The following is a 23,747-nucleotide window of genomic DNA, read 5'->3' on the forward strand; positions in this document are numbered from 1 at the left end:
TGGGTTGAGGTCGAGGTGAGGATAAAGCCCCCTGATGGTGACAGCAGCACCCTCCCTAATCCCCCTCTGGGGGCATTAGGTTGAGACACCTCAGGTAGGGCCTGTACAGGCAGCATTCTGCAGCTCCCAGCAATGGGCCAGCACACTGCGGTTGCATCCAGGGACCCCAGCCCAGCTGCGGGCTCCTGTCGGGGCCGGGGGGGGGGGTGCAGGCAGACATGGCACAATAGAGACACAGGGCTCTCTGCGCCCCTGTCTCTGCGGCAGCACCAGCTCTATAGTGCCTCAGGGGGACCCCTCACAGGGCCCCCCTTCCACTTATAGCCCCACCGCTATCTTGCCTTTGAATTCGGGGGGGTGTCCGGTTCATTTCTGACCCCCTCCCGGACTTCCACGCCGGCCTAGAGCCTTTCTGGGCATCAGGCATCTAATTTAGTCCGCGGCTTCGGCCTAGCTGAAGCCGCCGCCTCCTCTCCGCCCCCCGGTCCGCCCCGCGGATGACAAATATGACACTCTACAGTGTCATAGAGGGGGCAGATCGAGACAGAAAGGGCGCGTTTTTTACACAGCTCTGCCGCCCTTTTTCAGCTTTCCGCTTCCTTCTCCCCCTTCCTCTTCTTCTCGGCGGCCATTTCTTCTGCAGTACAAGGATTAACCCTGCATCTCCCGGTCAGCAGGACCAGGCCAGCCAGTCTCCGGGGGGCACAGGACTGTGGATCTTCGGCGCTGGACCTAGGGGCAAACTGGTGGGGTAAGATCACAGCTGTGTTTTTAACTCAGCTGTGAATCTTTATTCCCTATAAGGCTCCCCTGTAGGGTCCTCTGCAAAGCCAGCCTTTCTGCACTATGCCGGGCTCAAGGTCCAAGAGAACCAGGCAGGACTGCTATTATGCATTCTGCACAGCCTGCAGGACCGCTCTCCCCAGTGGCAGCACGCACCCGGACTGCATCCAGACTACTGTGTCAGAGCCCCAAGAAGCCCCTACCAATGCTTCGGTGCCTAATGCCACGCCGGAATGGGTCACTCAGATGTTGCAATCTATGACGCAGTCTATAGATAACCTAACCTCCACATTGCTTCAGGCTCTGCAGAGTCATGCCTCGGCTATGACTGCTACCCAGCAAAGGGAGAGCTTGACTCAGGGACAGGATGACCCTGGCACATCCACATCTAGGTCAGGACGCAAGCGGACCCATAGGTCAAGTCCATCTGTGTAATCCCATAGCGCACGGTGATCCCCTTCTAGGGAGGGACACCGTAGTTCCAGGGCATCTAGACCTTCCCCTTCCAGAGGCAGACAATGCAGATCTCCGCAATCCCCGACCAGAGAAGGTCTCCGCCCCAGCTCACCCAGCAGGGGACGCCTCAGTGATACACAGGATTCGGAAGGCATCTGTGACTCCGACTCAGACAAGGAAACGGAGGGGTCCCTGATCCCAATCCCCCCTAGCAATACAGCGCTAGTTGAGGACATAATCTCTACCATCCATCAGGTGCTGGACATTTCTGATCCGCCACCAGAGGCCCCAGAACACAAGATTTCCTTTGAAGGAGCTCTGAAACCGCCTAAGGTTTTCTCTAACCACCCAGAGTTTAAGGCGATCCTTAAAAAGCAGCTCTCACAGCCTGAGAAAAAATTCGCTAATCGCAAATATCTGGAGGCAAGGTACCCCTTCCCACAGAAGAACACCAAGGAATGGACAGATCCACCCAAAGTGGACCCCCCATTCTCTAGGCTAGCATCACAGACCCTCCTTTCACTGCCAGATAGCTCAACCCTCAGGGACGCAGTAGACCGGCAGGTAGAACGCATGGCTCGTTCAATTTTTGAGGCTGCAGGGGCCTCCCTGGCTCCCGCGTTCACTTCAGTTTGGGCTGCCAAGGCCATCCTGGCTTGGGCCCAAAATTTACAAGCTGGCCTCCAAGCATCCGCTCCTGAGCTGTCAGACCAAGCGGTTCAAATAGCAGTTGTAGTAGATTACATGCTTCATGCAGCTCTGGATTCAGCAAGGGGGGTAGTGGGGCTAGCATCAAACGCCATCACAATTCGGCGTATCCTCTGGCTGCGGGAATGGAAAGCGGACGCAGCCTCAAAGAAGTCCCTCACGCACCTCCCCTACCTCAGTGGGCGACTTTTCGGTGAACAGTTGGAGACGATGATATCCAACGCCACCGGGGGTAAGAGTACCTCTCTTCCACAGCTGAAACCTAAACGCACTTACAAGAAGCATAACCAAACTCGATTCCGATCCTTTCGGAACTCCTTGGGCTGGTCTGTCTCGCGACCAGCACAAAATCATAACCGTTTCTCATGCAGGGACAGCTCACGTTCGATGCAAAGGTCGGACAAGACCTGGCAGTCAAAAGCAGGCCAGTATAAGCCCAGTCTCCTCATCATGACTCACGGACTCCGGATGACACCACACCCGTAGATGGCCGACTTTTGCTCTTTCATCAAGTCTGGCTGCCTATTCCAGAAGACAGGTGGGTCAGGGAACTAGTGTCTTCCGGATACAAGATAGAGTTCACCTCCCACCCACTTGACCGATTCTTCCTCTCTGTCCCCCCAAAACCACCAGCCAAGGCTCGTGCCTTCCACCAAGCGGTCTCCTCGCTTTTTCAAGCAGGAGTCATAGTACCGGTCCCCACGGTGAGCGCTTCCGAGGGTTCTACTCCAATCTATTCGTAGTTCCCAAGAAAGGAGGCAGCATACGGCCCATACTGGACCTAAAACAGCTCAACAAATATGTACGGGTCCGTCACTTCCGCATGGAGTCCCTTCGGTCCATCATTGCGTCCATGGAGAAGGGAGAATATCTCGCCTCTATAGACATATAAGATGCATACCTGCATATACCTATTGCTCCCTCCCATCAGAGATTTCTCAGGTTCGCAATCGACCAGGACCCACTACCAGTTCGTGGCTCTCCCGTTCGGACTCGCCACGGCTCCCAGAGTGTTCACCAAGGTCATGGCAGTCACCATGGACGTCCTGCACTCCAGAGGCATAGTAGTCGTTCCATACCTGGACGATCTACTCATCAAGGCTCCCACCTTCAAGGACTGCGAGCTCAGCGTCTCAATCACAACCGATACTCTCAGTCGCATGGGCTGGTTAGTCAACCTGCAAAAGTCATCACCAACCCCGAGTTAGTCTCTGACCTTCCTGGGAATGCTATTCAACACCTCCAGGGGTCTAGTGCTCCTTCCCAAGGACAAGGCACTGGCTCTCCGCCTAGGAGTTCGCATCCTCCTCCGCAAACCCCCTCGATCTCTCCGGTTTGCCATGAGAGTCCTCGGCAGGATGGGGGCAGCAGTAGAAGCGGTCCCATTTGCCCAGTTTCACCTCAGGCCTCTCCAACTAGACATCCTCAAGTCCTGGGACAAGAACCCTTTCTCTCTGACAGGGTGTTCCGGCTAATGTTGTCAACCAGGAGGTCCCTGCACTAGTGGCTCAAGCCAACCTCGCTAGCAAAGGGGAAATCCTTTCTCACAGGTCAATGGAAGGTTCTGACCACCGATGCAAGCCTGACGGGTTGGGGTGCGGTGCACACCCACCACAGGGCACAGGTCAAGTGGTCCCCAGTGGAAGCGACCATGCCCATCAACATCCTGGAAATTCGTGCCATCCTCCTGGTATTGAGGGCCTTCCATCACTTACTGGCAGCCTCTCACATCAGAATACAGTCGGACAATGCCACGGCTGTGGCATATGTGAATCACTAAGGGGGGACCCGCAGTACCCAGGCGATGCGAGAAGTGTCACACATCCTCCACTGGGCGGAGGACACAGGGTCGGTTCTCTCGGCGGTCAACATTCCGGGTGTGGCAACTGGGAAGCGGACTTCCTCAGTCGACAAGGAATAGACTCGGAAGACTGGTCTCTCCATCCCAAAATTTTTCTCCAGATCTGCCATCGCTGGGGGACCCCGGATGTGGACCTAATGGCATCCCACTTCAATGCCAAGGTCTCCAACTTCATGGCCAGAACACACGATCCACGGTCGCTCGGAGCAGATGCTCTGGTTCAGGACTGGACCCAGTTCCAGCTTCTGTACATTTTTCCACCTCTCCCCCTGATATCCAGAGTGGTGAGGAAGATCAAACAAGAGGGAGTTCCAACCATCCTAATCGCACCGGACTGGCCCAGACGTACATGGTACGCCGACATCGTACAACTTACAGCAGATGCCCCCTGGCGCCTCCCCGACCGCCCGGATCTTCTCTCGCAAGGCCCGTTCTACCACCAGAACCCAGGGGCCCTCAATTTGACGGCGTGGTCCTTGAAACCTCCGCCGGACGTCATTAGGACCATGATCAGGGCACGGAAACCAGCCTCTGCAAAGATTTATTACCGTACCTGGAAAGCTTTCTTTACCTGGTGTGAATCTCATGGCCAGACCCCATTCCCTTATTCCCTCCCCAAAGTACTTGGTTTTCTCCAATCGGGTCTGGAGGCCAGGCTGTCCCTGGGCTCGCTTAAGAGCCAGGTGTCAGCCCTCTCAGTGTTTTTTTTTCAAAGGCGCATTGCTACCAAGCCGCAAGTAAGGACATTTCTTCAGGGGTTTCCCGATTGGTTCCCCCTCTCCAGACGACCACTAGAAACGTGGTCCTGACGGCATTGCAGGAACCACCCTTTAAACCCCTTAAGGAGGTCCCGCTCCCCCTTCTATCCCAGAAGGTGGTTTTCCTGGTGGCAATCACCTCGCTACGCAGGGTGTCTGAACTGACAGCACTCTCCTGCAGACGGCCCTTTCTGGTTTTTCACCAGGACAAGGTAGTCCTCCGTACGGTCCCTTCCTTCCGAAGGTTGTGTCCAACTTCCACCTCAATGAGGAAATTTCTCTGCCTTCCCTTTGTCCGGTCCCGGTTCATAGAGTGGAGAAGGCTCTGCATACGCTTGACCTTGTCAGGGCATTGCGTATATATGTGTCTAGGACTGCGCCCTTCCGGAAGTCTGATTCTCTTTTCCTTCTTCCGGAAGGCGGCCGCAAGGGTCTGCCAGCTTCCAAAGCTACCCTTGCCAGGTGGATCAATTCCACCATACAAGAGGCCTACCGCCTTAAAAATTTTCCTCTTCCAGCCGGTATTACGGCACACTCTACACGGGCGGTAGGGGCCTCCTGGGCCATTCGGCACCAGGCTTCGGCACAACAAGTGTGTAAGGCGGCCACTTGGACTAGCCTACACGTTTTCTTAATACTACAGAGTTCATACCCAGTTCTCAGTGGACGCAAGCCTGGGTAGACGGGTACTGCATTCGGCGGTGCCCCAAGTTTAGGGGCCTGTCTGCACAATATTCGTCCATTGCTTCCCACCCAGGGACTGCTTTGGGACGTCCCATGGTCCTGTGTCCCCCAATGAGGCGACAGAGTAAAGGAGATTTTTGTGTACTCACCGTAAAATCTCTTTCTCTTAGCCTCTAATTGGGGGACACAGCTCCCACCCTGCTGCCCTTTCCGGGCCGTTGTTACTGTTGAGTTCTCATATTGTTTTCTTGAGCTCGTACATAGTTGCCTTCTTATAGGCATGGTTATGAGTGTACAGCAAAAAATAGGAAAGAATGCGGCGACACTCACCGGACCTGTGATTCAGACTTGTCCTTTTATTGAAGAAACTGTGAACATATCTTCACGGCACGGGGGAGACAACAAACGAGTGAGGTGAGCGGGGAGAGGACGACGGCCGTTTCACGCCAACTCCGGCGCTCCCACGGGTCCACCCGGAGGTCTTCCAACATATTTGTCATCGCTGGTGGACTCCGGATGGGATCCGAATGCTGTCGCTGTCGAATGATGCACTGGTTCTTCCGTGGCATCTGTTTCTTCTTCCGTACGTGTTTCCCCCACTTCCGTTACTCCCGATGGTCATCCGGAAGATCAAGGAAGAGGGGGTCCCTGTGATCCTGGTCGCTCCAGACTAGCCACGCCGAGCGTGGTGCACGGAGTTGGTACAACTTGTCGTCAACGTCCCCTGGTGACTACTGTATCATCTGGACTTACTCTCCCAGGATCCAATTTGCCACCAGAACTCAGGGGCGCTGTGTTTAACAGCATTGCTGTTGAATCCTGGTCCTAACCCAAGCTGGGTTCTCCAAAGAGGTAGTGTCCACCATGATCACCGCTCGAAAGCCTATGTTAGTGCGCATCTATCACCGCACCTGGAAAACTTTTTCCGCATGGTGTGGAGACCGCGGTCGTCCTCCTCTTGTCTTCTCCATTCCCATCATATTGGAGTTTCTCCAGTCTAGTCTGGACTCTGGTCTGGCGCTAAGTTCTCTCAAAGGCCAGGTTTCCGCCTTATCTGTTTTTTGTTCCAGCGCAGAATCGCTTTCAAGCCACAAGTGAGGACTTTCATTCAGGGGGTCTCACACGTGGTGCTTCCCTATAGAATGCCCTTGGATCCCTGGGACCTTAACTTGGTCCTGGGTGTTCTACAGGAGTCTGCTTTCGAACCACTGCGTGACATTTTGCTAACCCACCTTTCATTGAAGGTTGCTTTCCTTGTCGCGGTGACGTCAATCAGGCGGGTTTCAGAGCTGGCAGCTCTGTCCTGTCGAGCTCCTTTTCTAATTTTCCACCAGGACAAGGTAGTTCTCAGGCCATCCCCGTCCTTCTCACCCAAGGTAGTCTCCTCTTTTCACCTTAATGAGGACATTGTCTTGCCCTAGTTTTTGCCCGGCACTGGTATACCGGGTGGAGAGGGCTGTTCGCACTCTGGATTTAATGAGGGCTCTCAGGAGGTACGTCTCATGGACAGCGTACTTTTGTAAGTCAGACACTTTATTTATTCTACCTGAGGGTCACAGGAAGGGACTCACCGCTTCAAAATCCACAATAGCCAGGTGGATATGCTCGGCTATTCAAGAGTCTTACCGTCTCAGGGGCAAGCCTATCCAAGTGGAGATTAAGGTGCACTCCACTCGGTCGATGGGTGCTTCTTGGAATATTTGGCTCCAGGCGACGGCGAAACAGGTTTGCAATGCTGCGACTTGGTCCAGTCAGCACACATTCTCTAAGCACTACAATGTTCATGCTCAGGCTTCTGCAGATGCGGGCCTGGGCAGGCGAATCTTGCAGGCAGCGGTAGTGCATCTATAGACATGGGGTTCGATCTGTTGTCGGTTCCCCACCCAGGGACTACTTTGGGACGTCCCATGGTCCTGTGTCCCCCAATGAGGCAAAGAAGAAACATGGATTTTTGTGTACTCACCGTAAAATCCTTTTTTCCGAGCCACTCATTGGGGGACACAGCACCCACCCTATTGGCCTGACAGCTGTGTTTGTTCTTCAGTTTGACATGTACCCAGCATTTGATGGTTTTGATCTCCTACTGCTTTGTCACTGAACTGGTTGGAGCTGGACGAGTTAATTTTTATGTATTCACTTAGGGTCGGCCCTAGTGGCAGCAGCATACAGCCATGGTCCTGTGTCCCCCAATGAGTGGCTGGGAGAAAAGGATTTTACAATGAGTACACAAAAATCCATGTTTTTTTATTTTATTTTTTTATCTGTCTTTATCTGAGCCTGTAAAAGATAAAAAATAAACAGTGCAAATTTTCTAATAAAATCCAATTGCAAAGAATGTTTTTTAGCCATAAAATGTATGTATTAATAAAAAGTAAATGACCCCACAGACGGGCAACCAACCCCTTTAAATTGTTACAGGTGTTGAGCCTTTTTTTTAATATAAAAGTTGCTCACCCTTTAATTACTTGTGTACACCATTTCACAATGTTTTCTTTTCTTTCTAGGGAATTGGATCCAGCGCCCAACCCCCCATACTTTCCTTCCTCCGTGATTAAAGCAACATTGAATTATATCAGCAGTTGCCACAAAAGCAAACAAAAAAGTCTTATATCCATTCTCTCTAAAACACCAGTGAGTATCTAACCTAAAGCTAGATATTAAAGCTCAATGACTTTATTTAGTGTAATAAAAACCCTATAACAGTTGATAAAAAATTAAAAAGAAATCCCCCCACATTCACATAAAATAAGTGACCACACACCTGCCTGCATTGGTAACATGTGGAAACAGTCACTATGCCTCTTCTACTATTTTCTTCATAACTGATACAAGGCGAGTCCCATGTTAATCTAATCATATGTGGTTTCCTTCTATAGTAATCCTGTCTGTGATGATATTGAAATGACTGCTGAAAAGTCATCTCCACAGATCAAAATTATAACAAAATGGATTTGCCATTTTCGATGACAAATTTATAAATAAAAATGTACAATTTTTTGTCCGCTTCATTGGGGGATGCAGGAGACCATAAGGTGTACACTGCTGCTGCCCGGAGGCTGACGCTAAGAGTTAAAACTGATAAAAATTGAAAAAAATTTGTAAATTGAAAAATATTCTATAGCTGAAAAAATATTGATGACACATCCCTTTTAATTGATTTTTACAGATATTAATAGTGTGTTTTTAAATCTATAGCATTATGTCTTGTTTTGCAGGATGCTTACCAAAAGATTTTGCTGTCCATATGCAAACAGGCTGCGGAAAGCAACAATATCCACAAAAAGCACCGTATTCTCATCATTTATCATCTGTTTGTTGATCTGGTGTTGGAGGAAATTAAAGATGGTTTGGGAGGAGCATGGGCCTTTGTCCTCAGAGATGTCATTTATACATTGATCCACCATATTAATAACAGGTACATTTTTTTGTTTTTACATTTTTTTTCATAGGAAAAAAAAAAACTAGAGACACGTCAGAAGAAGGAACAGGTTCCCACGTGGATCTTAAATGGATTTCTTGCTATTGTGAATAATGATCATGTTTCTTAGAAGGGAATTAAAATATTGAGTTGTGTGTAATTGTCCTTTAATTTTTTAGAGCGGTTTGCCCTACAAACGACGTTTGCACGCGCAGTACTATGCTGTGTCTTGATCTTTTACATCGGGTGTGCAGAGCAGCAGTCGCTTACTGCAAGGACGCTCTTGAAAGCCACCTGCACGTCATTGTGGGAAGTCTCATCCCTTTGGCGAACTGTCAGACCGAAATCCAACAACAGGTAAAAGCTGTTACATAAATCCCAATGGTGCATTTGTGTTATTTCTAGCCTTTTGTAGAGGCATTCCCATCTTAGTAAGTGATGACATATTACTAGGATATGACGTCACTTAATCAGTGTAATTTCCCCAAACTTTGCATAAATCAGTAGTAAGAAGCTTTGTAATATATCTTATCAGAAAAATCAAGTTTTTTCACCACTTATCAGCCACTTCTTCAATCCCATGTCTTCTAAACTCCGAGTCCTCTTTCACCGTGAAAAACCGCTAAAATGCATCTTGGTCAGAAACTGGCAGCTATCCGCCTTACTGAGGGATCAGATTATAGAAGTCTGGTTAGGGAGAAAAAGAGTAAAAGACAGACACACAGATTGTGACCCTGATTAATCATGGCTGACATTTTGCATGCCAGTCTTAATAAAGTGTACATTAAAGTAAGATGCACCAAATTAATTATTCATTAATTCTCAATAAAATTATTATTATTTTTATAGCGCCAACATATTCCGCAACACTTAACATTTTAGGGGACTTGTATAGACAATAAAAGACATTAAAAAATAACAATAATCACATAAATCCAACAGATACCAAGAGCATCTTGTGGCTGCCATGCAGAAACATAAAAAATCGGGCTTTTATGGCGTAAGTGATGATGAATTTGTCAGCTGTGCTCAACCACACACTCTCCCCCCAAATCTTCTCGCTGTTTTCAAAAAGTTGGTGGAACTGGCATAAAAACGCTGAAAGACACAATTTTTCTCTATCGCCTTTCATTGGGGGACACAGGAACCATGGGTGTATGCTGCTGCCACTAGGAGGCTGACACTATGCACAAAAAAAGTTAGCTCCTCCTCTGCAGTGTACACCCCACCGATTGGCATTCTACTCTTCAGTTTAGCTTAGTGTCAGTAGGCGGTGGACACGGGTCTTTCATTAGACCCTTATCTACCTAAGTGTGCGTCGTTTCCGAGTTGTCCAAAAATTTTCAGTTTTACACTAGAATCCTGGCAAAAACTGTTTGATGAATCAATACCTGTGTTGCTTTCTAGTAAGTGTTTATTTCATCCTATTATTCTGTTCATATATTCACTGCTCGTTAATGCTGTTTATTGTCCTCCACGGTGTCACTGCTGCTGAACATGTGCAACATAGATAAAGGAGAGCCGGATTCCCTCAAGTCTGTGTGTGCTGTGTATGGGAGACATCAGATAAGAGAGTCTTCTCCCACCAGCTCAGAGACAACTAGAATTAGCAATGTAACATTCTGACGTGTTGTGAATAGAGCCTGGTTAGAAAACAATTATTACGCTCTCATGGTTAGAATTCACCGCAATGTACTTAACAGAATAAAAAGAAAACATTCAGAACCGGGAATGTCCCTACACATTCAGCCAACAGCAATTAACACTTTTTGTGTTTCTTTTTTGAAGGATGGATTAGTGCAGTGTTTTTTTTTCTCATCTCCATCCTACAGGTGTGCGACTTACTGACATTTTTGGTAATTGAAAGCCAGGATGATGAAAATCTCTACCACACAATTAGACTTCTGGATCCCTTCCCCGACCACCCTTTGTTCAAGAACCTGCGGCAGACACACCATAAAATCAAATACAGCAAAGGAGCTTTCTCGCTGATAGAGGTATCGTTACCAATGTAATAAGGAACCTTTAAGGGAGAGTCTGCTGGTTTTCACGCAGAAAAGACATTCTGCTCTTAGGGTACCGTCACACAGTGCCATTTTCATCGCTACGATGGCACGATTCGTGACGTTGCAGCGTCGTATAAGTATCGCTCCAGCGTCGTATACTGCGGTCACACGTTGCAATACACAGCGCTGGAGCGATAATTTCATGACGTATTTGCGATGTAGAAGCCGTTGGTTACTGTGCGCACATCGTATACAACCTGTGTCACACAATGCAATCATGCCGCCACAGCGGGACACTAGACGACGAAAGAAAGTTTCAAACGATCTGCTACGACGTACGATTCTCAGCGGGGATCCGGATCGCAGTAGCGTGTCAGACACAGCGATATCGTAAATGCATCGCTGGAACGTCACGAATCGTGCCGTTGTAGCGATCAAAATTGCACTGTGTGACGGTACCCTTAGCAACATACATAAAACTGGCTGACCAAATAGGACAACCACAATAACAAGGAGAGTGTAAAGAAGCCCATGGGAAATTTAACTCCATGCGCATGTAGTCCTTGTCATATGTGAATCACTGCTTCTCCGATGGTCCCCACCAGTCCAGCAGTGATGACATCCAATGTTTCATTCATTTGACTTCTGCAGCCTTTCACAACCCTCTAATGTCATGTGCTGTACATGTATGCATCAATTTTTTGCACTTACGTGAATGATGGATTGGATCTTATCATTGCTGGACCGGCAGGCAAGAGGAATGTCTACTTTGAGACCTTCATCTTTTGTGTCCTAGAGCTGGTACTAAAAAGGTAATGATAACAGAGGATTGTCAGGAGTTTCAGCAGCTGAACCAAAAGCTGATTGTGAAGGAGGCTTCCCTGGCCTAATCGTATTTCCCATTGCTGTCTATATGCAAAATAGATAGAACTTATGTACGGTAAGTGCTAATTCACTTATTTGAATGAGGGATGGGATCTCATTACTACCGGACCGATGGGCAAGGGGAATGTCTATCTTGAGACCTTCATCTTTTGTATCCTAGAGCTGCTGTTAAAAAGGTAATGATAACAGGGGATTGTCAGGAGTTTCAGCAGCTGAACCAAAAGATGATTGTGAAGGAGGCTCCCTGGCCTAAGCATATGTCCCTTTGCTGTGTGTATGCAAAACAGATAGGACTTGGACCAATATAAGTTGATGGTCTAGTGTAGATGAGCACTTTTCTTCATAAACCCGACTGCCCTTTTGAAAAAACTACAGCTCAGCATTTTTTTGAGACTCGCCCATAGATCTCAATGGGTTTTTAATTGTGAATGTGAAAAACAGATGTCGACCTAAATGAAAGCTGCAGTTCCTCTTCACTTTTGGCTATAATATGTCTTTAAGATGTTGAAATTTTAGACTTTCTCCAGCTTTGCTCTTGCAATTTTTTTTTTCTTTTATAGGAAGTAAATCATTTTCTGTCTGTAAGTGTCTGCGATTCTCTACCATTAACAAGATTGGAAGGACTAAATGACTTAAGGAAAAAGTTACAGCAGCACAAGGATGAAATGAAAGATATTGTGCGCGACTTCCAAGGTATTGTGTCTACAGTTTGTCTAGAAGAGCATGTAAGATGCTGAACCTTGTTCTGTAAAGGGACTTTTCTTTTCACTTAGGAAATCCTCAGAATAATGTCATTCCAAAATTGGTGATGAGTCTTTTAGAATTAAGCAAGAATGCAGCTGATCTAGACAATGGGAGAGATGTATTAGGTGAGTAATAAATCCGCTCATTGCATTGTCATCTGGTAAACCTCACGTAAAAAGCATCATTGTGATATAGAAATCATAACCATCCTAAAAACAAGAAAAAAAATTCTCAGATTTTATATTAATTTTGATTTGTTTTTTTGTTTTTTAACGGCACTATGTGGTTCTAGAGATATGGGCATTTTTATTACTCTCATTTTTTTGGACTTTACAAAGGGGCGGTGCTCACAGGGTAATTATGCATATTCCTAAAAATCCTGTGAGCCACACCCACTTGGAAAGATAATAAAAATTATCACTAAATAAAAATTTTCATATCTCTGGAATCATATGACGGCCAAAACAAAAAAAAATGTGATTACTCAGGAGGGCAGCGGGAATAAAATAAATGCAGAATCTGGAGACTTTTTACTTGTTAACAGGTCCTGTTTAAGGCTGCACTTACATATGTATCTGAAGTTCAGTTTTTTTTTCTAGTCCATGTAACAATATTCCCTCATGGAGATCGTCATAAAGCAATGCACACATCCTGCGTAGCATCATGGCTTCCACTGCAAATGTAATATTATTATATTAATAAAGAATGGTGGATCTGCAATATACCACCACTGAGATATAGGGATGAAAGACACTTATAATACTTTAGTGAGAACCTGTCAGCATGATTTTGCACTCTAAAGTAAAGTCATGGTTGTAATACTGATTACATTGATACCTTTTGTGAAGGAATCCACTTTGTGGTTCTTTTACAATCACCATTTGAAGTTTTCTACTAATTAGATTTTGATGCACAAGGGCGAGACTGTGCACTGGGTCTGCTCCTCCTTGTCTGTTGTTCCCTGGGTCCACCACCTGCCTCTGGTCTGTGATTCCTCTGTTCCTCCGCCTGACTCTGGTCTGTGATTCCCTGGCCCCTCAGCTTCCATCTGGTCTGTGATTCCCTGGCCCCTCCGCCTGCCTCTGGTCTGTGATTCCCTGCTCCCAACCGCCTGCCTCTGGTCTGTGATTCCCTGCTCCCAACCGCCTGCCTCGGGTCTGTGATTCCCTGCTCCCAACCGCCTGCCTCTGGTCTGTGATTCCCTGCTCCCAACCGCCTGCCTCTGGTCTGTGATTCCCCGGGCCCAACCACCTGCCTGTGGTCTGTGATTCCCTGCTCCCAACCGCCTGCCTCTGGTCTGTGATTCCCCAGCCCCCACCGCCTGCCTCTGGTCTGTGATTCCCCGGGCCCAACCACCTGCCTGTGGTCTGTGATTCCCTGCTCCCAACCGCCTGCCTCTGGTCTGTGATTCCCCAGCCCCCACCGCCTGCCTCTGGTCTGTGATTCCCCGGGCCCAACCGCCTGCCTCTGGTCTGTGATTCCCCGGCTCCACCTCCTGCCTCTGGTCTGTGATTCCCTGCTCCCAACCGCCTGCCTCTGGTCTGTGATTCCCCTGCCCCACCGCCTGCCTCTGGTCTGTGATTTCCCGGCCCAACCGCCTGCCTCTGGTCTGTGATTCCCCGGCTCCACCGCCTGCCTCTGGTCTGTGATTCCCCGGCCCCACCGCCTGCCTCTGGTCTGTGATTCCCCGGCCCCACCGCCTGCCTCTGGTCTGTGATTCCCCGGCCCCACCGCCTGCCTCTGGTCTGTGATTCCCCGGCCCCACCGCCTGCCTCTGGTCTGTGATTCCCCGGCCCCACCGCCTGCCTCTGGTCTGTGATTCCCCGGCCCCACCGCCTGCCTCTGGTCTGTGATTCCCCGGCCCCACCGCCTGCCTCTGGTCTGTGATTCCCCGGCCCCACCGCCTGCCTCTGGTCTGTGATTCCCCGGCCCCACCGCCTGCCTCTGGTCTGTGATTCCCCGGCCCCACCGCCTGCCTCTGGTCTGTGATTCTCTGGCCCCACTGTCCGCCTCATGTCTAGGAATGACAGATCACTGCTGAGATTTCAAACACAGGAGGCCGGTCATTCACAGACCAGAGGCAGACTGAGGGGCCGGGGAATCACAGACAGGGAGAAGACCCTGTGCACTGAAATCTATATGGGAGAAAACTTTAAATGATGGTTAAAGAAGAAATAGTATTCCAGCCATGTCTTTACTTCACATTACAAAATCGTGCTGACAGTTTCTCTTTAAGGCTGTGCGCACATGTCAGGATTTCTTGCAGTAATTTCCTGATCAAAACCGGACATTTTCTGCAAGAAATTTTTTTGCATGTTTTTGATGCGTTTTTTTGCTTGGTTTTTGCGCGGTTTTTTTCCGGCGCTGCTCAATGCATTAAATAGCGGGAAAAGCGCGAAAAATCAGCAAAATTAATGAACATGCTGCGTTTTTTACCGCGATGTGTTTTTTTCTCGGAAAAAAAACGCATCATGTGCACAAAAACTTCAGAATGCATTAAAAATGATGGGATGCTTATGTATGCGTTTTGTAAGCATTTTTCCTGCGGAAAACGACCGAAAAAACGATATGAGATAAAAATATGGTACAATAGGGCCTGAGCTCTGCTTTACATCAGTACCTTTCATATCCCCGATTCCCCAGCTTTGCTGAGAAAATACCTTAGTAATCTCTCCATTTTCATAGGTCAATCACCCTGGTCCAGTCCGATGGGTGTAGCATATTCGCCGTTTCTCCCCCCACTCCTCGGCGTGCTTGACCTAAAGAGATCTGTGAATAGCACAGATCCCGTTTAGTTTCTGCGCGTGCTCATTGAATTGGCCTCTAGCGCCTGCGCAGTATGCTTTGACCACTTGTGGGCAAAGCAAGAAATCATTATTGCGCATGCAATAATGCCAGCTTTTGACCCTACGCTCTGTTACCCGGAAGTGTTGCTGTTCCATGCGCAATAATGAGTTGTATGCTTTGCCCCCTGTTGGGCAAAACATACTGCGCATGCGTGAGAGGCCTCTTTAATGCGCAGGCGCAGAAAACAACGCCCGCCAACACAGAAAAGAAGAGAAATTAATGCATAGAGCAAGGCAGGAGGTGGGGAGAAACGGCGAATAGGCTACGCCCATCGGACCGGACCGGGGTGATTGACATACGAAAACGGAGAGATTACTAAGGTATTTTCTCAGCAAAGGTGGGGAATCGGGGATATGAAAGGTACTGATGTAAAGCAGAGCTCAGGCCCTATTGAACCATATTTTTATCTCATATCGAAAAAAACAGGGTGACAGATTCCCTTTAAAGGGAAACCGTTACCACATTTGACCATCTAAGCTATTAATTTGGGCTTACAGGTTATAGACTGCTGATAAAAGTCCTACTTGTGCATTTCATATCAGATGCCTTGTTGCTGAGAAATCATCTTTTATCATTTCATATACATTACTTTTACCAGGCTTTGGGCGGATGGTGCCTGGAGATAACTCTGCCTCCAGAGCTTGTTTTAAATATAAGGGAGAGTTACCAGTGTGATTTGTAGTGATTACCAGTGTGATGTGTAATGGTTACCAGTGTGACCGGTTTGCTGTGTAAGGGCTCATTTCCACTGGCGAGGAAAACGGACGAGTGCAATCCGATAAAAAATCGGATTGCACTCGGACCAATGTTATTCAATAGGTGTCTTTTCATTTGCAATTTTTTTCTCAGCCGAAATCGGACTGAGAAAAAAATCGCAGCATGCTGCGATTTGCTGCGAGTCTCGGACGAGACTCGCCAATGCAAGTCAATGGGTGCGAGAAAAAAAACGGACGGAATACGGACCATCCGTATTCCGTTTGTTTTTTACGGATACATCACCATTCTGTGGCCTAGAACACTGTCCATGGTCCTGTAAATGACTGTCTAAAAATAGTTTCAGAGAAACAAAACGGATTGCATACGGATGTAAAACGGATGGTGCGATTAAAAATCGCATTACACTCGCATGACAATCACATACGCTACATCCCTTTTTTCAGTCCAGATTACGGACCGATTTGTCTCTCGCCAGTGGAAATGAGCCCTAATGGTCGCTCTCTGCTCTCCTGATCTCACTGCAGAGCTGTGTGTGATTATACCTGACACATCTGCAGGTTCGGTTCAGCTTCCATCTTACAAGCAAACAGTGCTGTAATTTTGTTGCAACACAGCAAAGCTCAGAGAGAAGCAAAAAAAGTGTCTGCAAGAAGACAAATGTATTTCTCCTGTTCTGTGTTAGTTACTTGTCTCACACTGGTAACTCTCCTTCATGTAAAGCAAGTTCTGGAGGCAGAGTTATCTTTCAGGCACCAACCTAGAAGAGGTCATAAATGTAAAGTAATAAAAGATGATTTCTCCGCAAGTCATGTGATATGAGACATACAGGCATCATTCTCCGCTGCAGTTTATAACCTATATTCCCATATTAATTGTTTAGATCTGTAAAATGTGGTGACAGATTCCATTTTTTAACCTTATGCTCCCCTCAACATGTTTCACTGCTAACCGGCGTTATCAAGAGGCAGTGGGCTTTAATAATCTAATATTCATCTATGGCGCACCACACGGTAGTATGAACAGCGAGTTGCAGAGTATAAGTTTCTCTTGTTAGTGTTATACTGTGATTTATCTCCACTTCCTACCAATTATATAGAAAATAAAATAAATATATTCAAGTCAACGATATACGATCCTTAAAAGTTTAAAGAGAATCTGTCTGCATTTTTTGACACCCCATCTGAGAGCAACATAATGTAGGGGTGGAGACCCTGATTCCAATGATGTCACTTACTGGGCTAATTGCTGTATTTTTGATGCAACAGTTTTCTCTGCTGCAGATATAGCAGTGCTCTGAATGCTGAGCTTGATTTAACCCCACCCACACCACTGATTGGCAGCTTTTTGTGTACACTGTGCATAGGCAGAAAGCTGCTAATCAATGGTGGGGGCGGGGTTATACAGATCTCATGTATATTGAGAAGTACCTGGCAACAGTTCACCATCTTTAAGTCCAAATTATATTAGAGCTAATTACTATTACACCTAGAGACCAGTGTGAAAATTACATGATTGCCGTTTGTGTTGCCATATTAAAATACAATTCCCTAAAACATCTTAGAAAGATAGATATATATATATATATATATATATATATATATATATATATATATATATATATATATATATATATATATATATATATATATATATATATATATATACACACTGTGTTCCAAATTACTATGCAAATAATATTTCCTCACATTTTCTCTTAATTGCCTATCTGAATTGCAGTCATTGTTATTTTCCAGTCATCTACTATTCTAGTATAATGGCAATGTTTTGGAACAAACTGCCTATGAAAACAGTATCTTTAAAAAAAAAATAAACACTCAAAATGCATGTTCCAAATTATTATGCACAGCAGAGTTTTCAACCTTTTTTTTATTATTTTGAACAAAAAAATGGTGAATTGTGAAGTTATAAGCATTATCAGCTTATTACAAAATGAAATCAAACAGTTTTCAAGTGAAAACTTTATTCTAGGTGATGTTACATTTGCTCATAGGACCCCTTGTTCGAAAGAAGCTTCTGAACTCTCTCGTCCATTGAATTTGTCAGTTTTTGGATGGTTTCTGCTTCAGTTGTTTTGCATGTGGACAGAATACCCTCCCAGAGCTGTTGCTTAGATGTGAACTGCCTCCCGCCATCATAGACACTCCTTTTGATGATGCTGCAGAGGTTCTCAATGGGGTTGAGGTCAGGGGAAGATGGTGGCCACACCATAAGTTTGTCCTCTTTTATGCCCATAGCAGCCAGAGATGCAGATGTGTTTTTTGCAGCATGAGACGGTGCATTATCATGTATGAAAATGATCTTGCTGTGGAAAGCACGGTTCTTCCTCTTGAACCATGGCAGGAAGTGTTGTTTTAGAAACTCCACATAGATCATGGAGTTCATCTTTACCCCTTCAGGGATCATAAAGGGGCCGACAATCTCTCTCCCCATGATTCCAGCCCAAAACATTACTCCACCTCCTCCTTGTTGGCGCCTTAGCCGTGTTTTCATGGGGTGTCCATCAACCAGCCATCCTCCACTCCATCCATCTGGACCATCGAGCGTTGCACGGCACTTATCGGTGAACAAAACAGTTTGGAAGTCAGTCTTCATGTATCGTTTGGCCCACTGGAGCCGTTTCTGCTTGTGTGCAGTGGATAGAGGTGGTCGACAGGATGGCTTACGCACCTCTGAAGGACCCTGCATCTTGTTGTTCTGGGGACGTTGGAGGCACCAGCAGCTTCAAAAACTTGTCTGCTGCTATGACAAGGCATTTTTGCAGCTGCTCTTTTAACCTTACGCAATTGCCTGTTGGAAAGAGTCCTCAATTTTTCCTTATCAGCACGCACACGTGTGTGCTGGGAATCAGCTACATACTTCTTGATTGTGCGATGATCACGATGAAGTGTCTTGGCAATGTTGATTGTAGTCATGCCTTGCCCTAAATACTCCACAATTTGTTGCTTCTCAGCAGCCGACACATCCTTTTTCTTTCCCATTTTGGCAAAAAATGTAGGCTGCTTAATAATGTGGAACAGCCTTCTTAAGTAGTCTTGCCATTATTTGGACACACCTGCCAAACTAATGTGCACAGGTATCTGCAATTGCTTTCAGTGATATAAAGAGCCCTGACACACATCACCATCAATGAGTTTAAATGACAAACAAAAAAATTCTAACCTTATCACTCCTAAACTCTTTGTGCATAATAATTTGGAACACAGTGTATATATATATATATATATATATATATATATATATATATATATATATATATATATATATATATATATATATATATATATATATTTATTTAAAAAATTCTACAAAAGATTATACAATGTGGCCATTTGCCGTAATCTGCGCCTGTTCACATTACTAGTTACTTCCGCATCTGTTAATACCAACTATTGACTTTATGGATTCTTGAGTCTCATGGTGTCACTATTCCATAAGGTCTCGGTAAACTCTAACTTCATGACGTTGTAACTGTCTGCTGTTTACTCGCTGTCGTCTCCAGAAGCGGTCGGGAGCTGCCTCGGAGAGCTGGGACCTATTGACTTTTGCACCATAGCCCTGCAGCACAGGAAGGAGCTGCTGTATGGCAGAGCCGGGGGGTTTTTTGAAGACAAGGAGCTTCATTGTGTACTCATTATCCTGACACTAATAAATAACATCCTGACGGATCAGTGGTGGGTATCCAATACTAAATCCCTACCAGTTTTGTGGTGTTAAAATAAATAAGATTATTGCTATCTGTGCAGTTATTAAATATGTAGATTATCCCGTCAGAGAGGAAGAGGACTTGAACTCTAGCGCCACCTATTGGAAATGGCAATCCTACAAGTCAATATCAACCCTATAACGAGCCTGACTTTGGATAAAAGCCAAATTTGCAGACACAGTGTTTCAGGGTATTGCCTCTCATCAGTGCAAAGCATGAGATCTGATTTGGCTTTATGAGAGGCTTAAGACTGGGATCTAAGGAGTAACGTTTCTCCTTGTGGAGAGTGACAGTCCAGGCCTGCCATGTCAGAGTGAGGAGATTTGTACGCCATGCATGATACTCTGGGAAATTAAATATGAAAAATGCCTCTTCACAGAGGAAGAGGGCTAGAACTCTAGTGCCACACTAGAGTTCTAGTTCTCTCCCTTTTTGAAGAGGCAATTTGCATATTTAATTTCCCAGAATATCATGCATGGCATATAAGTCTCCTCACTCTGACATGGCAGGCCCGGCTTGCCACCCTCCACAAGGAGAAACGTTACACCTTCTATATTAAACACACATTAATACATAAATATTTAGGTAAATTGTGAAGTAGAAGCATTGATGAATCAGTTTTAATCATCTAGCATATAAATGAAAAAAAATATGATGGTTGGGTGTGCAAGCCCTGAGTCTCAATCCTGCATATAATAGGAAAAACGGCAAAGAGAGACAAGTGCACATAGGGTGATACAGTAAAGGGGGCGCTCACCTGACCAGGTTATGAGTGTCACAACCCCTGTATGCCGGTAGAGTATACCGCTGCTGCTGCATTCACACCCGCGGTGCCGGTAGAGTATACCGCTGCTGCTGCATTCACACCCGCGGTGCCGGTAGAGTATACAGCTGCTGCAGTCACACCCGCGGTGCCGGTAGAGTATACCACTGCTGCAGTCACACCCGCGGTGCCGGTAGAGTATACCGCTGCTGCAGTTACACCCGCGGTGCCGGTAGAGTATATCGCTGCTGCCGTCACACCCGCGGTGCCGGTAGAGTATACAGCTGCTGCAGTCACACCCGCGGATAGGAGGAAATCTTCATTTGCAAATATATTGAGGAGCAAAAAGAGATGGACCTTTCTGCTTGACCACTGCGCTGCTGCTACTACTGGAAAAGTAGTAATTTTTTTCAGTTCTCACCAGCAGTCAATCTATCACCTTATATTTCCCTCGGACCCTCTTGAGTTTTTTTATTTCACTGGGCATGAATATCAATTCCTCTATACGAGATAAACCCGCCACTTTAACATCTTCACCCCAAAGGAAAAATACTGTCCCAGTGGATAACACCAAAGCTTGAACAACGGTCTTAATTTCTTTCCTACCAAATGCAAAGTCCAGTTATGCGGCGTCCAAATCTAATCCATTACCGACTATCACAGATTATTTAAGTACAAAGTCTGCAAAAAGGAAAAATATAGAAGAAATTCAGAAGGCAACTAAAAAGTTTACCCATTGGCGATCATATCGTGATGTTAGTCGGTCTATGTAAACAGACCTTTATTGTGCCTTGATTCTGGAGTATATCACTGACAGTGTCACCAGCTATGTACCCCCAGGGCGTCGCACCTTCCCCTCCGTGCATCATGGTGGGGAACACACAATGTAAAATCCACACGTAAATGGTTTTGATATCATTTGGGTGTTCTTATATATTTTGTGTAGCATCCGTGTGCGATCAGCTGCCGCTACTTGTTTGAAGAATATTTTGGCCACAAAAACCGGTTGTCAGTTTTGGGAGATGTATAAGGACAGCGGAGATCCCATGCTTGTGTACCTGCAGCCATTCCGTTCTCCGAAAAGGAAGGTAAGTGAAATATGGCAGCGCTCAGCATCTCCACCTACCAGACACAGACATTAATATTGTAAAGTCTGTGCATTCGAAAACAATTAAAAAGACACAACAGAAGACTGAACATTTTCCCTCACCCTCTGCAAGTAAAACTTAAAAGGAGATCGCTAAGGGGTTGTCTGGTTAGGAAAACCAAGTCTCAGATATTGTAAAGTGTAAGTTAATTTAGAAAGTCTTCCTTTCAAGAAATTGGTCAGAGAGACGGTCAAATTTTTTTTTGCTACTGTGGAGCCAATATATTGCTGCATTACATAGATATCACATTAAAGGTAACCTGTCATATCATTAAGGGAAGAGTCAGACAAGGATCACATCACAATACTGGGACTGGCCATCGGCTCTGCCCACCCGAGCGTGACAGTTGCATAGAAATACATCCTTGGGTCAGGAGAGCCACCAGCCAGTCCATGCCGCGTGACTCTTCCCTAATGGTAACCTGTTAATACTGGCACCTCCTTGTTGTGTCTTACAATAACATCCACCCTGTTGCAGCCCTGCAGACATATGATGTCAGGGGAGATAAGAATTTGACTTGTCCAAATTTTGGACTGCAGTATGTTGTATTCCAACTGATTGATATTCTTGACCTCATTAGGTCGTTCAGGTAGAAGATATGCATGTAGCAGATGGTTCATTTAACAGCGTGGATGATCACACTTTATGGATCCCTCAAAATGGAAACCATGAGGACTGGATAAAGCACCTGACTTGTACTTTACTTACAAGCGGCGGAGTGAGAAGCGAGGTGGTTCTTCTATTAAAACCGCTGTGTGAGGTGAGTTATTGTGCACTTAGATCTGCTGACGGGAGGCTATGGATGAGCTGCCTTTTGTTCACTAATGGAGCTGTCTGAATCATCATATGTCTGCCGAGCCCAGAATGCTTACATTACTGCTGCTGTGTACTTTCTCTGCTGGGCAGGAGCGCTCTATAACATCCGCTGCTGGACATGAGTGCTCTGTGACATCCTCTGCCGGGCAGAAGCACCCTGTGACTTTATGCTAGGCAGGAGCTCTCTGTGACATTCTCTGCCAGGCAGAAGCACCCTGTGATAACCTCTGCTGGGCAGAAGCATCCTGTGACTTTAGGCTGGGCAGAAGCACCCTGTGACATCCTCTGCCGGGCAGAAGCACCCTGTGACATCCTCTGCTGGGCAGAAGCACCCTGTGACAACCTCTGCCGGGCAGAAGCACCCTGTGACATCCTCTGCCGGGCAGAAGCACCCTGTGACATCCTCTGCCGGGCAGAAGCACCCTGTGACATCCTCTGCCGGGCAGAAGCACCCTGTGACATCCTCTGCCGGGCAGAAGCACCCTGTGACATCCTCTGCCGGGCAGAAGCACCCTGTGACATTCTCTGCCAGGCAGAAGCACCCTGTGATAACCTCTGCTGGGCAGAAGCACCCTGTGACTTTAGGCCGGGCAGAAGCACCCTGTGACATCCTCTGCCGGGCAGAAGCACCCTGTGATATCCTTGTGACAAGGGGCTTGATGCTGTTAGTGCATTTGGCAGGCAGGACACTTGCTGCAAATGTTGAGAGCACTGAAGTGGATGTTGTACTTAAATTCAGGGGAAAATCGCAGTCACCGATTCTGTTTTTTTACTCTCCATGGCACCTTGCCTTTGTTCACTCTAAATAGTATTAAACAGACTGTGTTGGCAACACAGAGTGACTGTCCACACCAAGCAAAGGCGCTCGGTGCACCTTTGTTGTGGCCGAACATTTAAGTGCTCTTTCCCACTTACTTATTTTCTCTCTGCCTCTCTCTATTTTGATTACCAGCTCTGGTTTAATAGAGCGAGAGAAGGGTGGATATACGTGTATGGATAACAAGTAGATGGGAAGATGCACTTAAATGTTTGGACCCACCGTGATGTACCAAGCGCGTGTGCTGGGTTTGAGTACTCATTCTGTGCTAACCGTCCCTTGAAATAGCAGCCATATATACTACTTTTTCTGTATTATTATTATTTATTTATATAGCACCATTGATCCCATGTACAGCACAATGGAAAGGGGTTAAATACAAATTACAGATATCGCTTACAGTAAGCAAACTAACAATTACAGACTGATTCAGTGGGGCGAGGACCCTGCCCTTGCGGGCTTACATTCTACAGGGTGGTGGGGATGGAGACAATAGGTTGAGGGTTGTAGGAGCACCGGTGTTGGTAAGGCGGTAGCTTCAGTAGTGGTGAGGAGGCAGCGAGGTCAGTGCAGGCTGTAGGCTTTCCTGAAGAGGTGGGTTTTCAGGTTCTT

General features: G+C 46.6%; 1 protein-coding gene across 2 annotated transcripts in view; it reads left to right on the forward strand.

Annotated features, from left to right (window-relative positions):
- ATM (ATM serine/threonine kinase) overlaps positions 1-23,747 on the forward strand; it is a 171,988-nt gene that overhangs the window by 60,393 nt on the left and 87,848 nt on the right. For both annotated transcript variants that reach the window (XM_077298431.1, XM_077298432.1), the window contains exons 28-36: positions 7,755-7,881; positions 8,466-8,665; positions 8,848-9,025; positions 10,501-10,665; positions 12,120-12,252; positions 12,333-12,428; positions 19,388-19,559; positions 21,301-21,442; positions 22,083-22,262. In XM_077298431.1, the coding sequence (XP_077154546.1) occupies positions 7,755-7,881; positions 8,466-8,665; positions 8,848-9,025; positions 10,501-10,665; positions 12,120-12,252; positions 12,333-12,428; positions 19,388-19,559; positions 21,301-21,442; positions 22,083-22,262 (1,393 nt within the window). The remainder of the gene's footprint in view (positions 1-7,754; positions 7,882-8,465; positions 8,666-8,847; positions 9,026-10,500; positions 10,666-12,119; positions 12,253-12,332; positions 12,429-19,387; positions 19,560-21,300; positions 21,443-22,082; positions 22,263-23,747) is intronic.

Source organism: Ranitomeya variabilis, chromosome 3 (assembly GCF_051348905.1).
Source record: "Ranitomeya variabilis isolate aRanVar5 chromosome 3, aRanVar5.hap1, whole genome shotgun sequence".
Classification (NCBI taxonomy): domain Eukaryota; kingdom Metazoa; phylum Chordata; class Amphibia; order Anura; family Dendrobatidae; genus Ranitomeya; species Ranitomeya variabilis.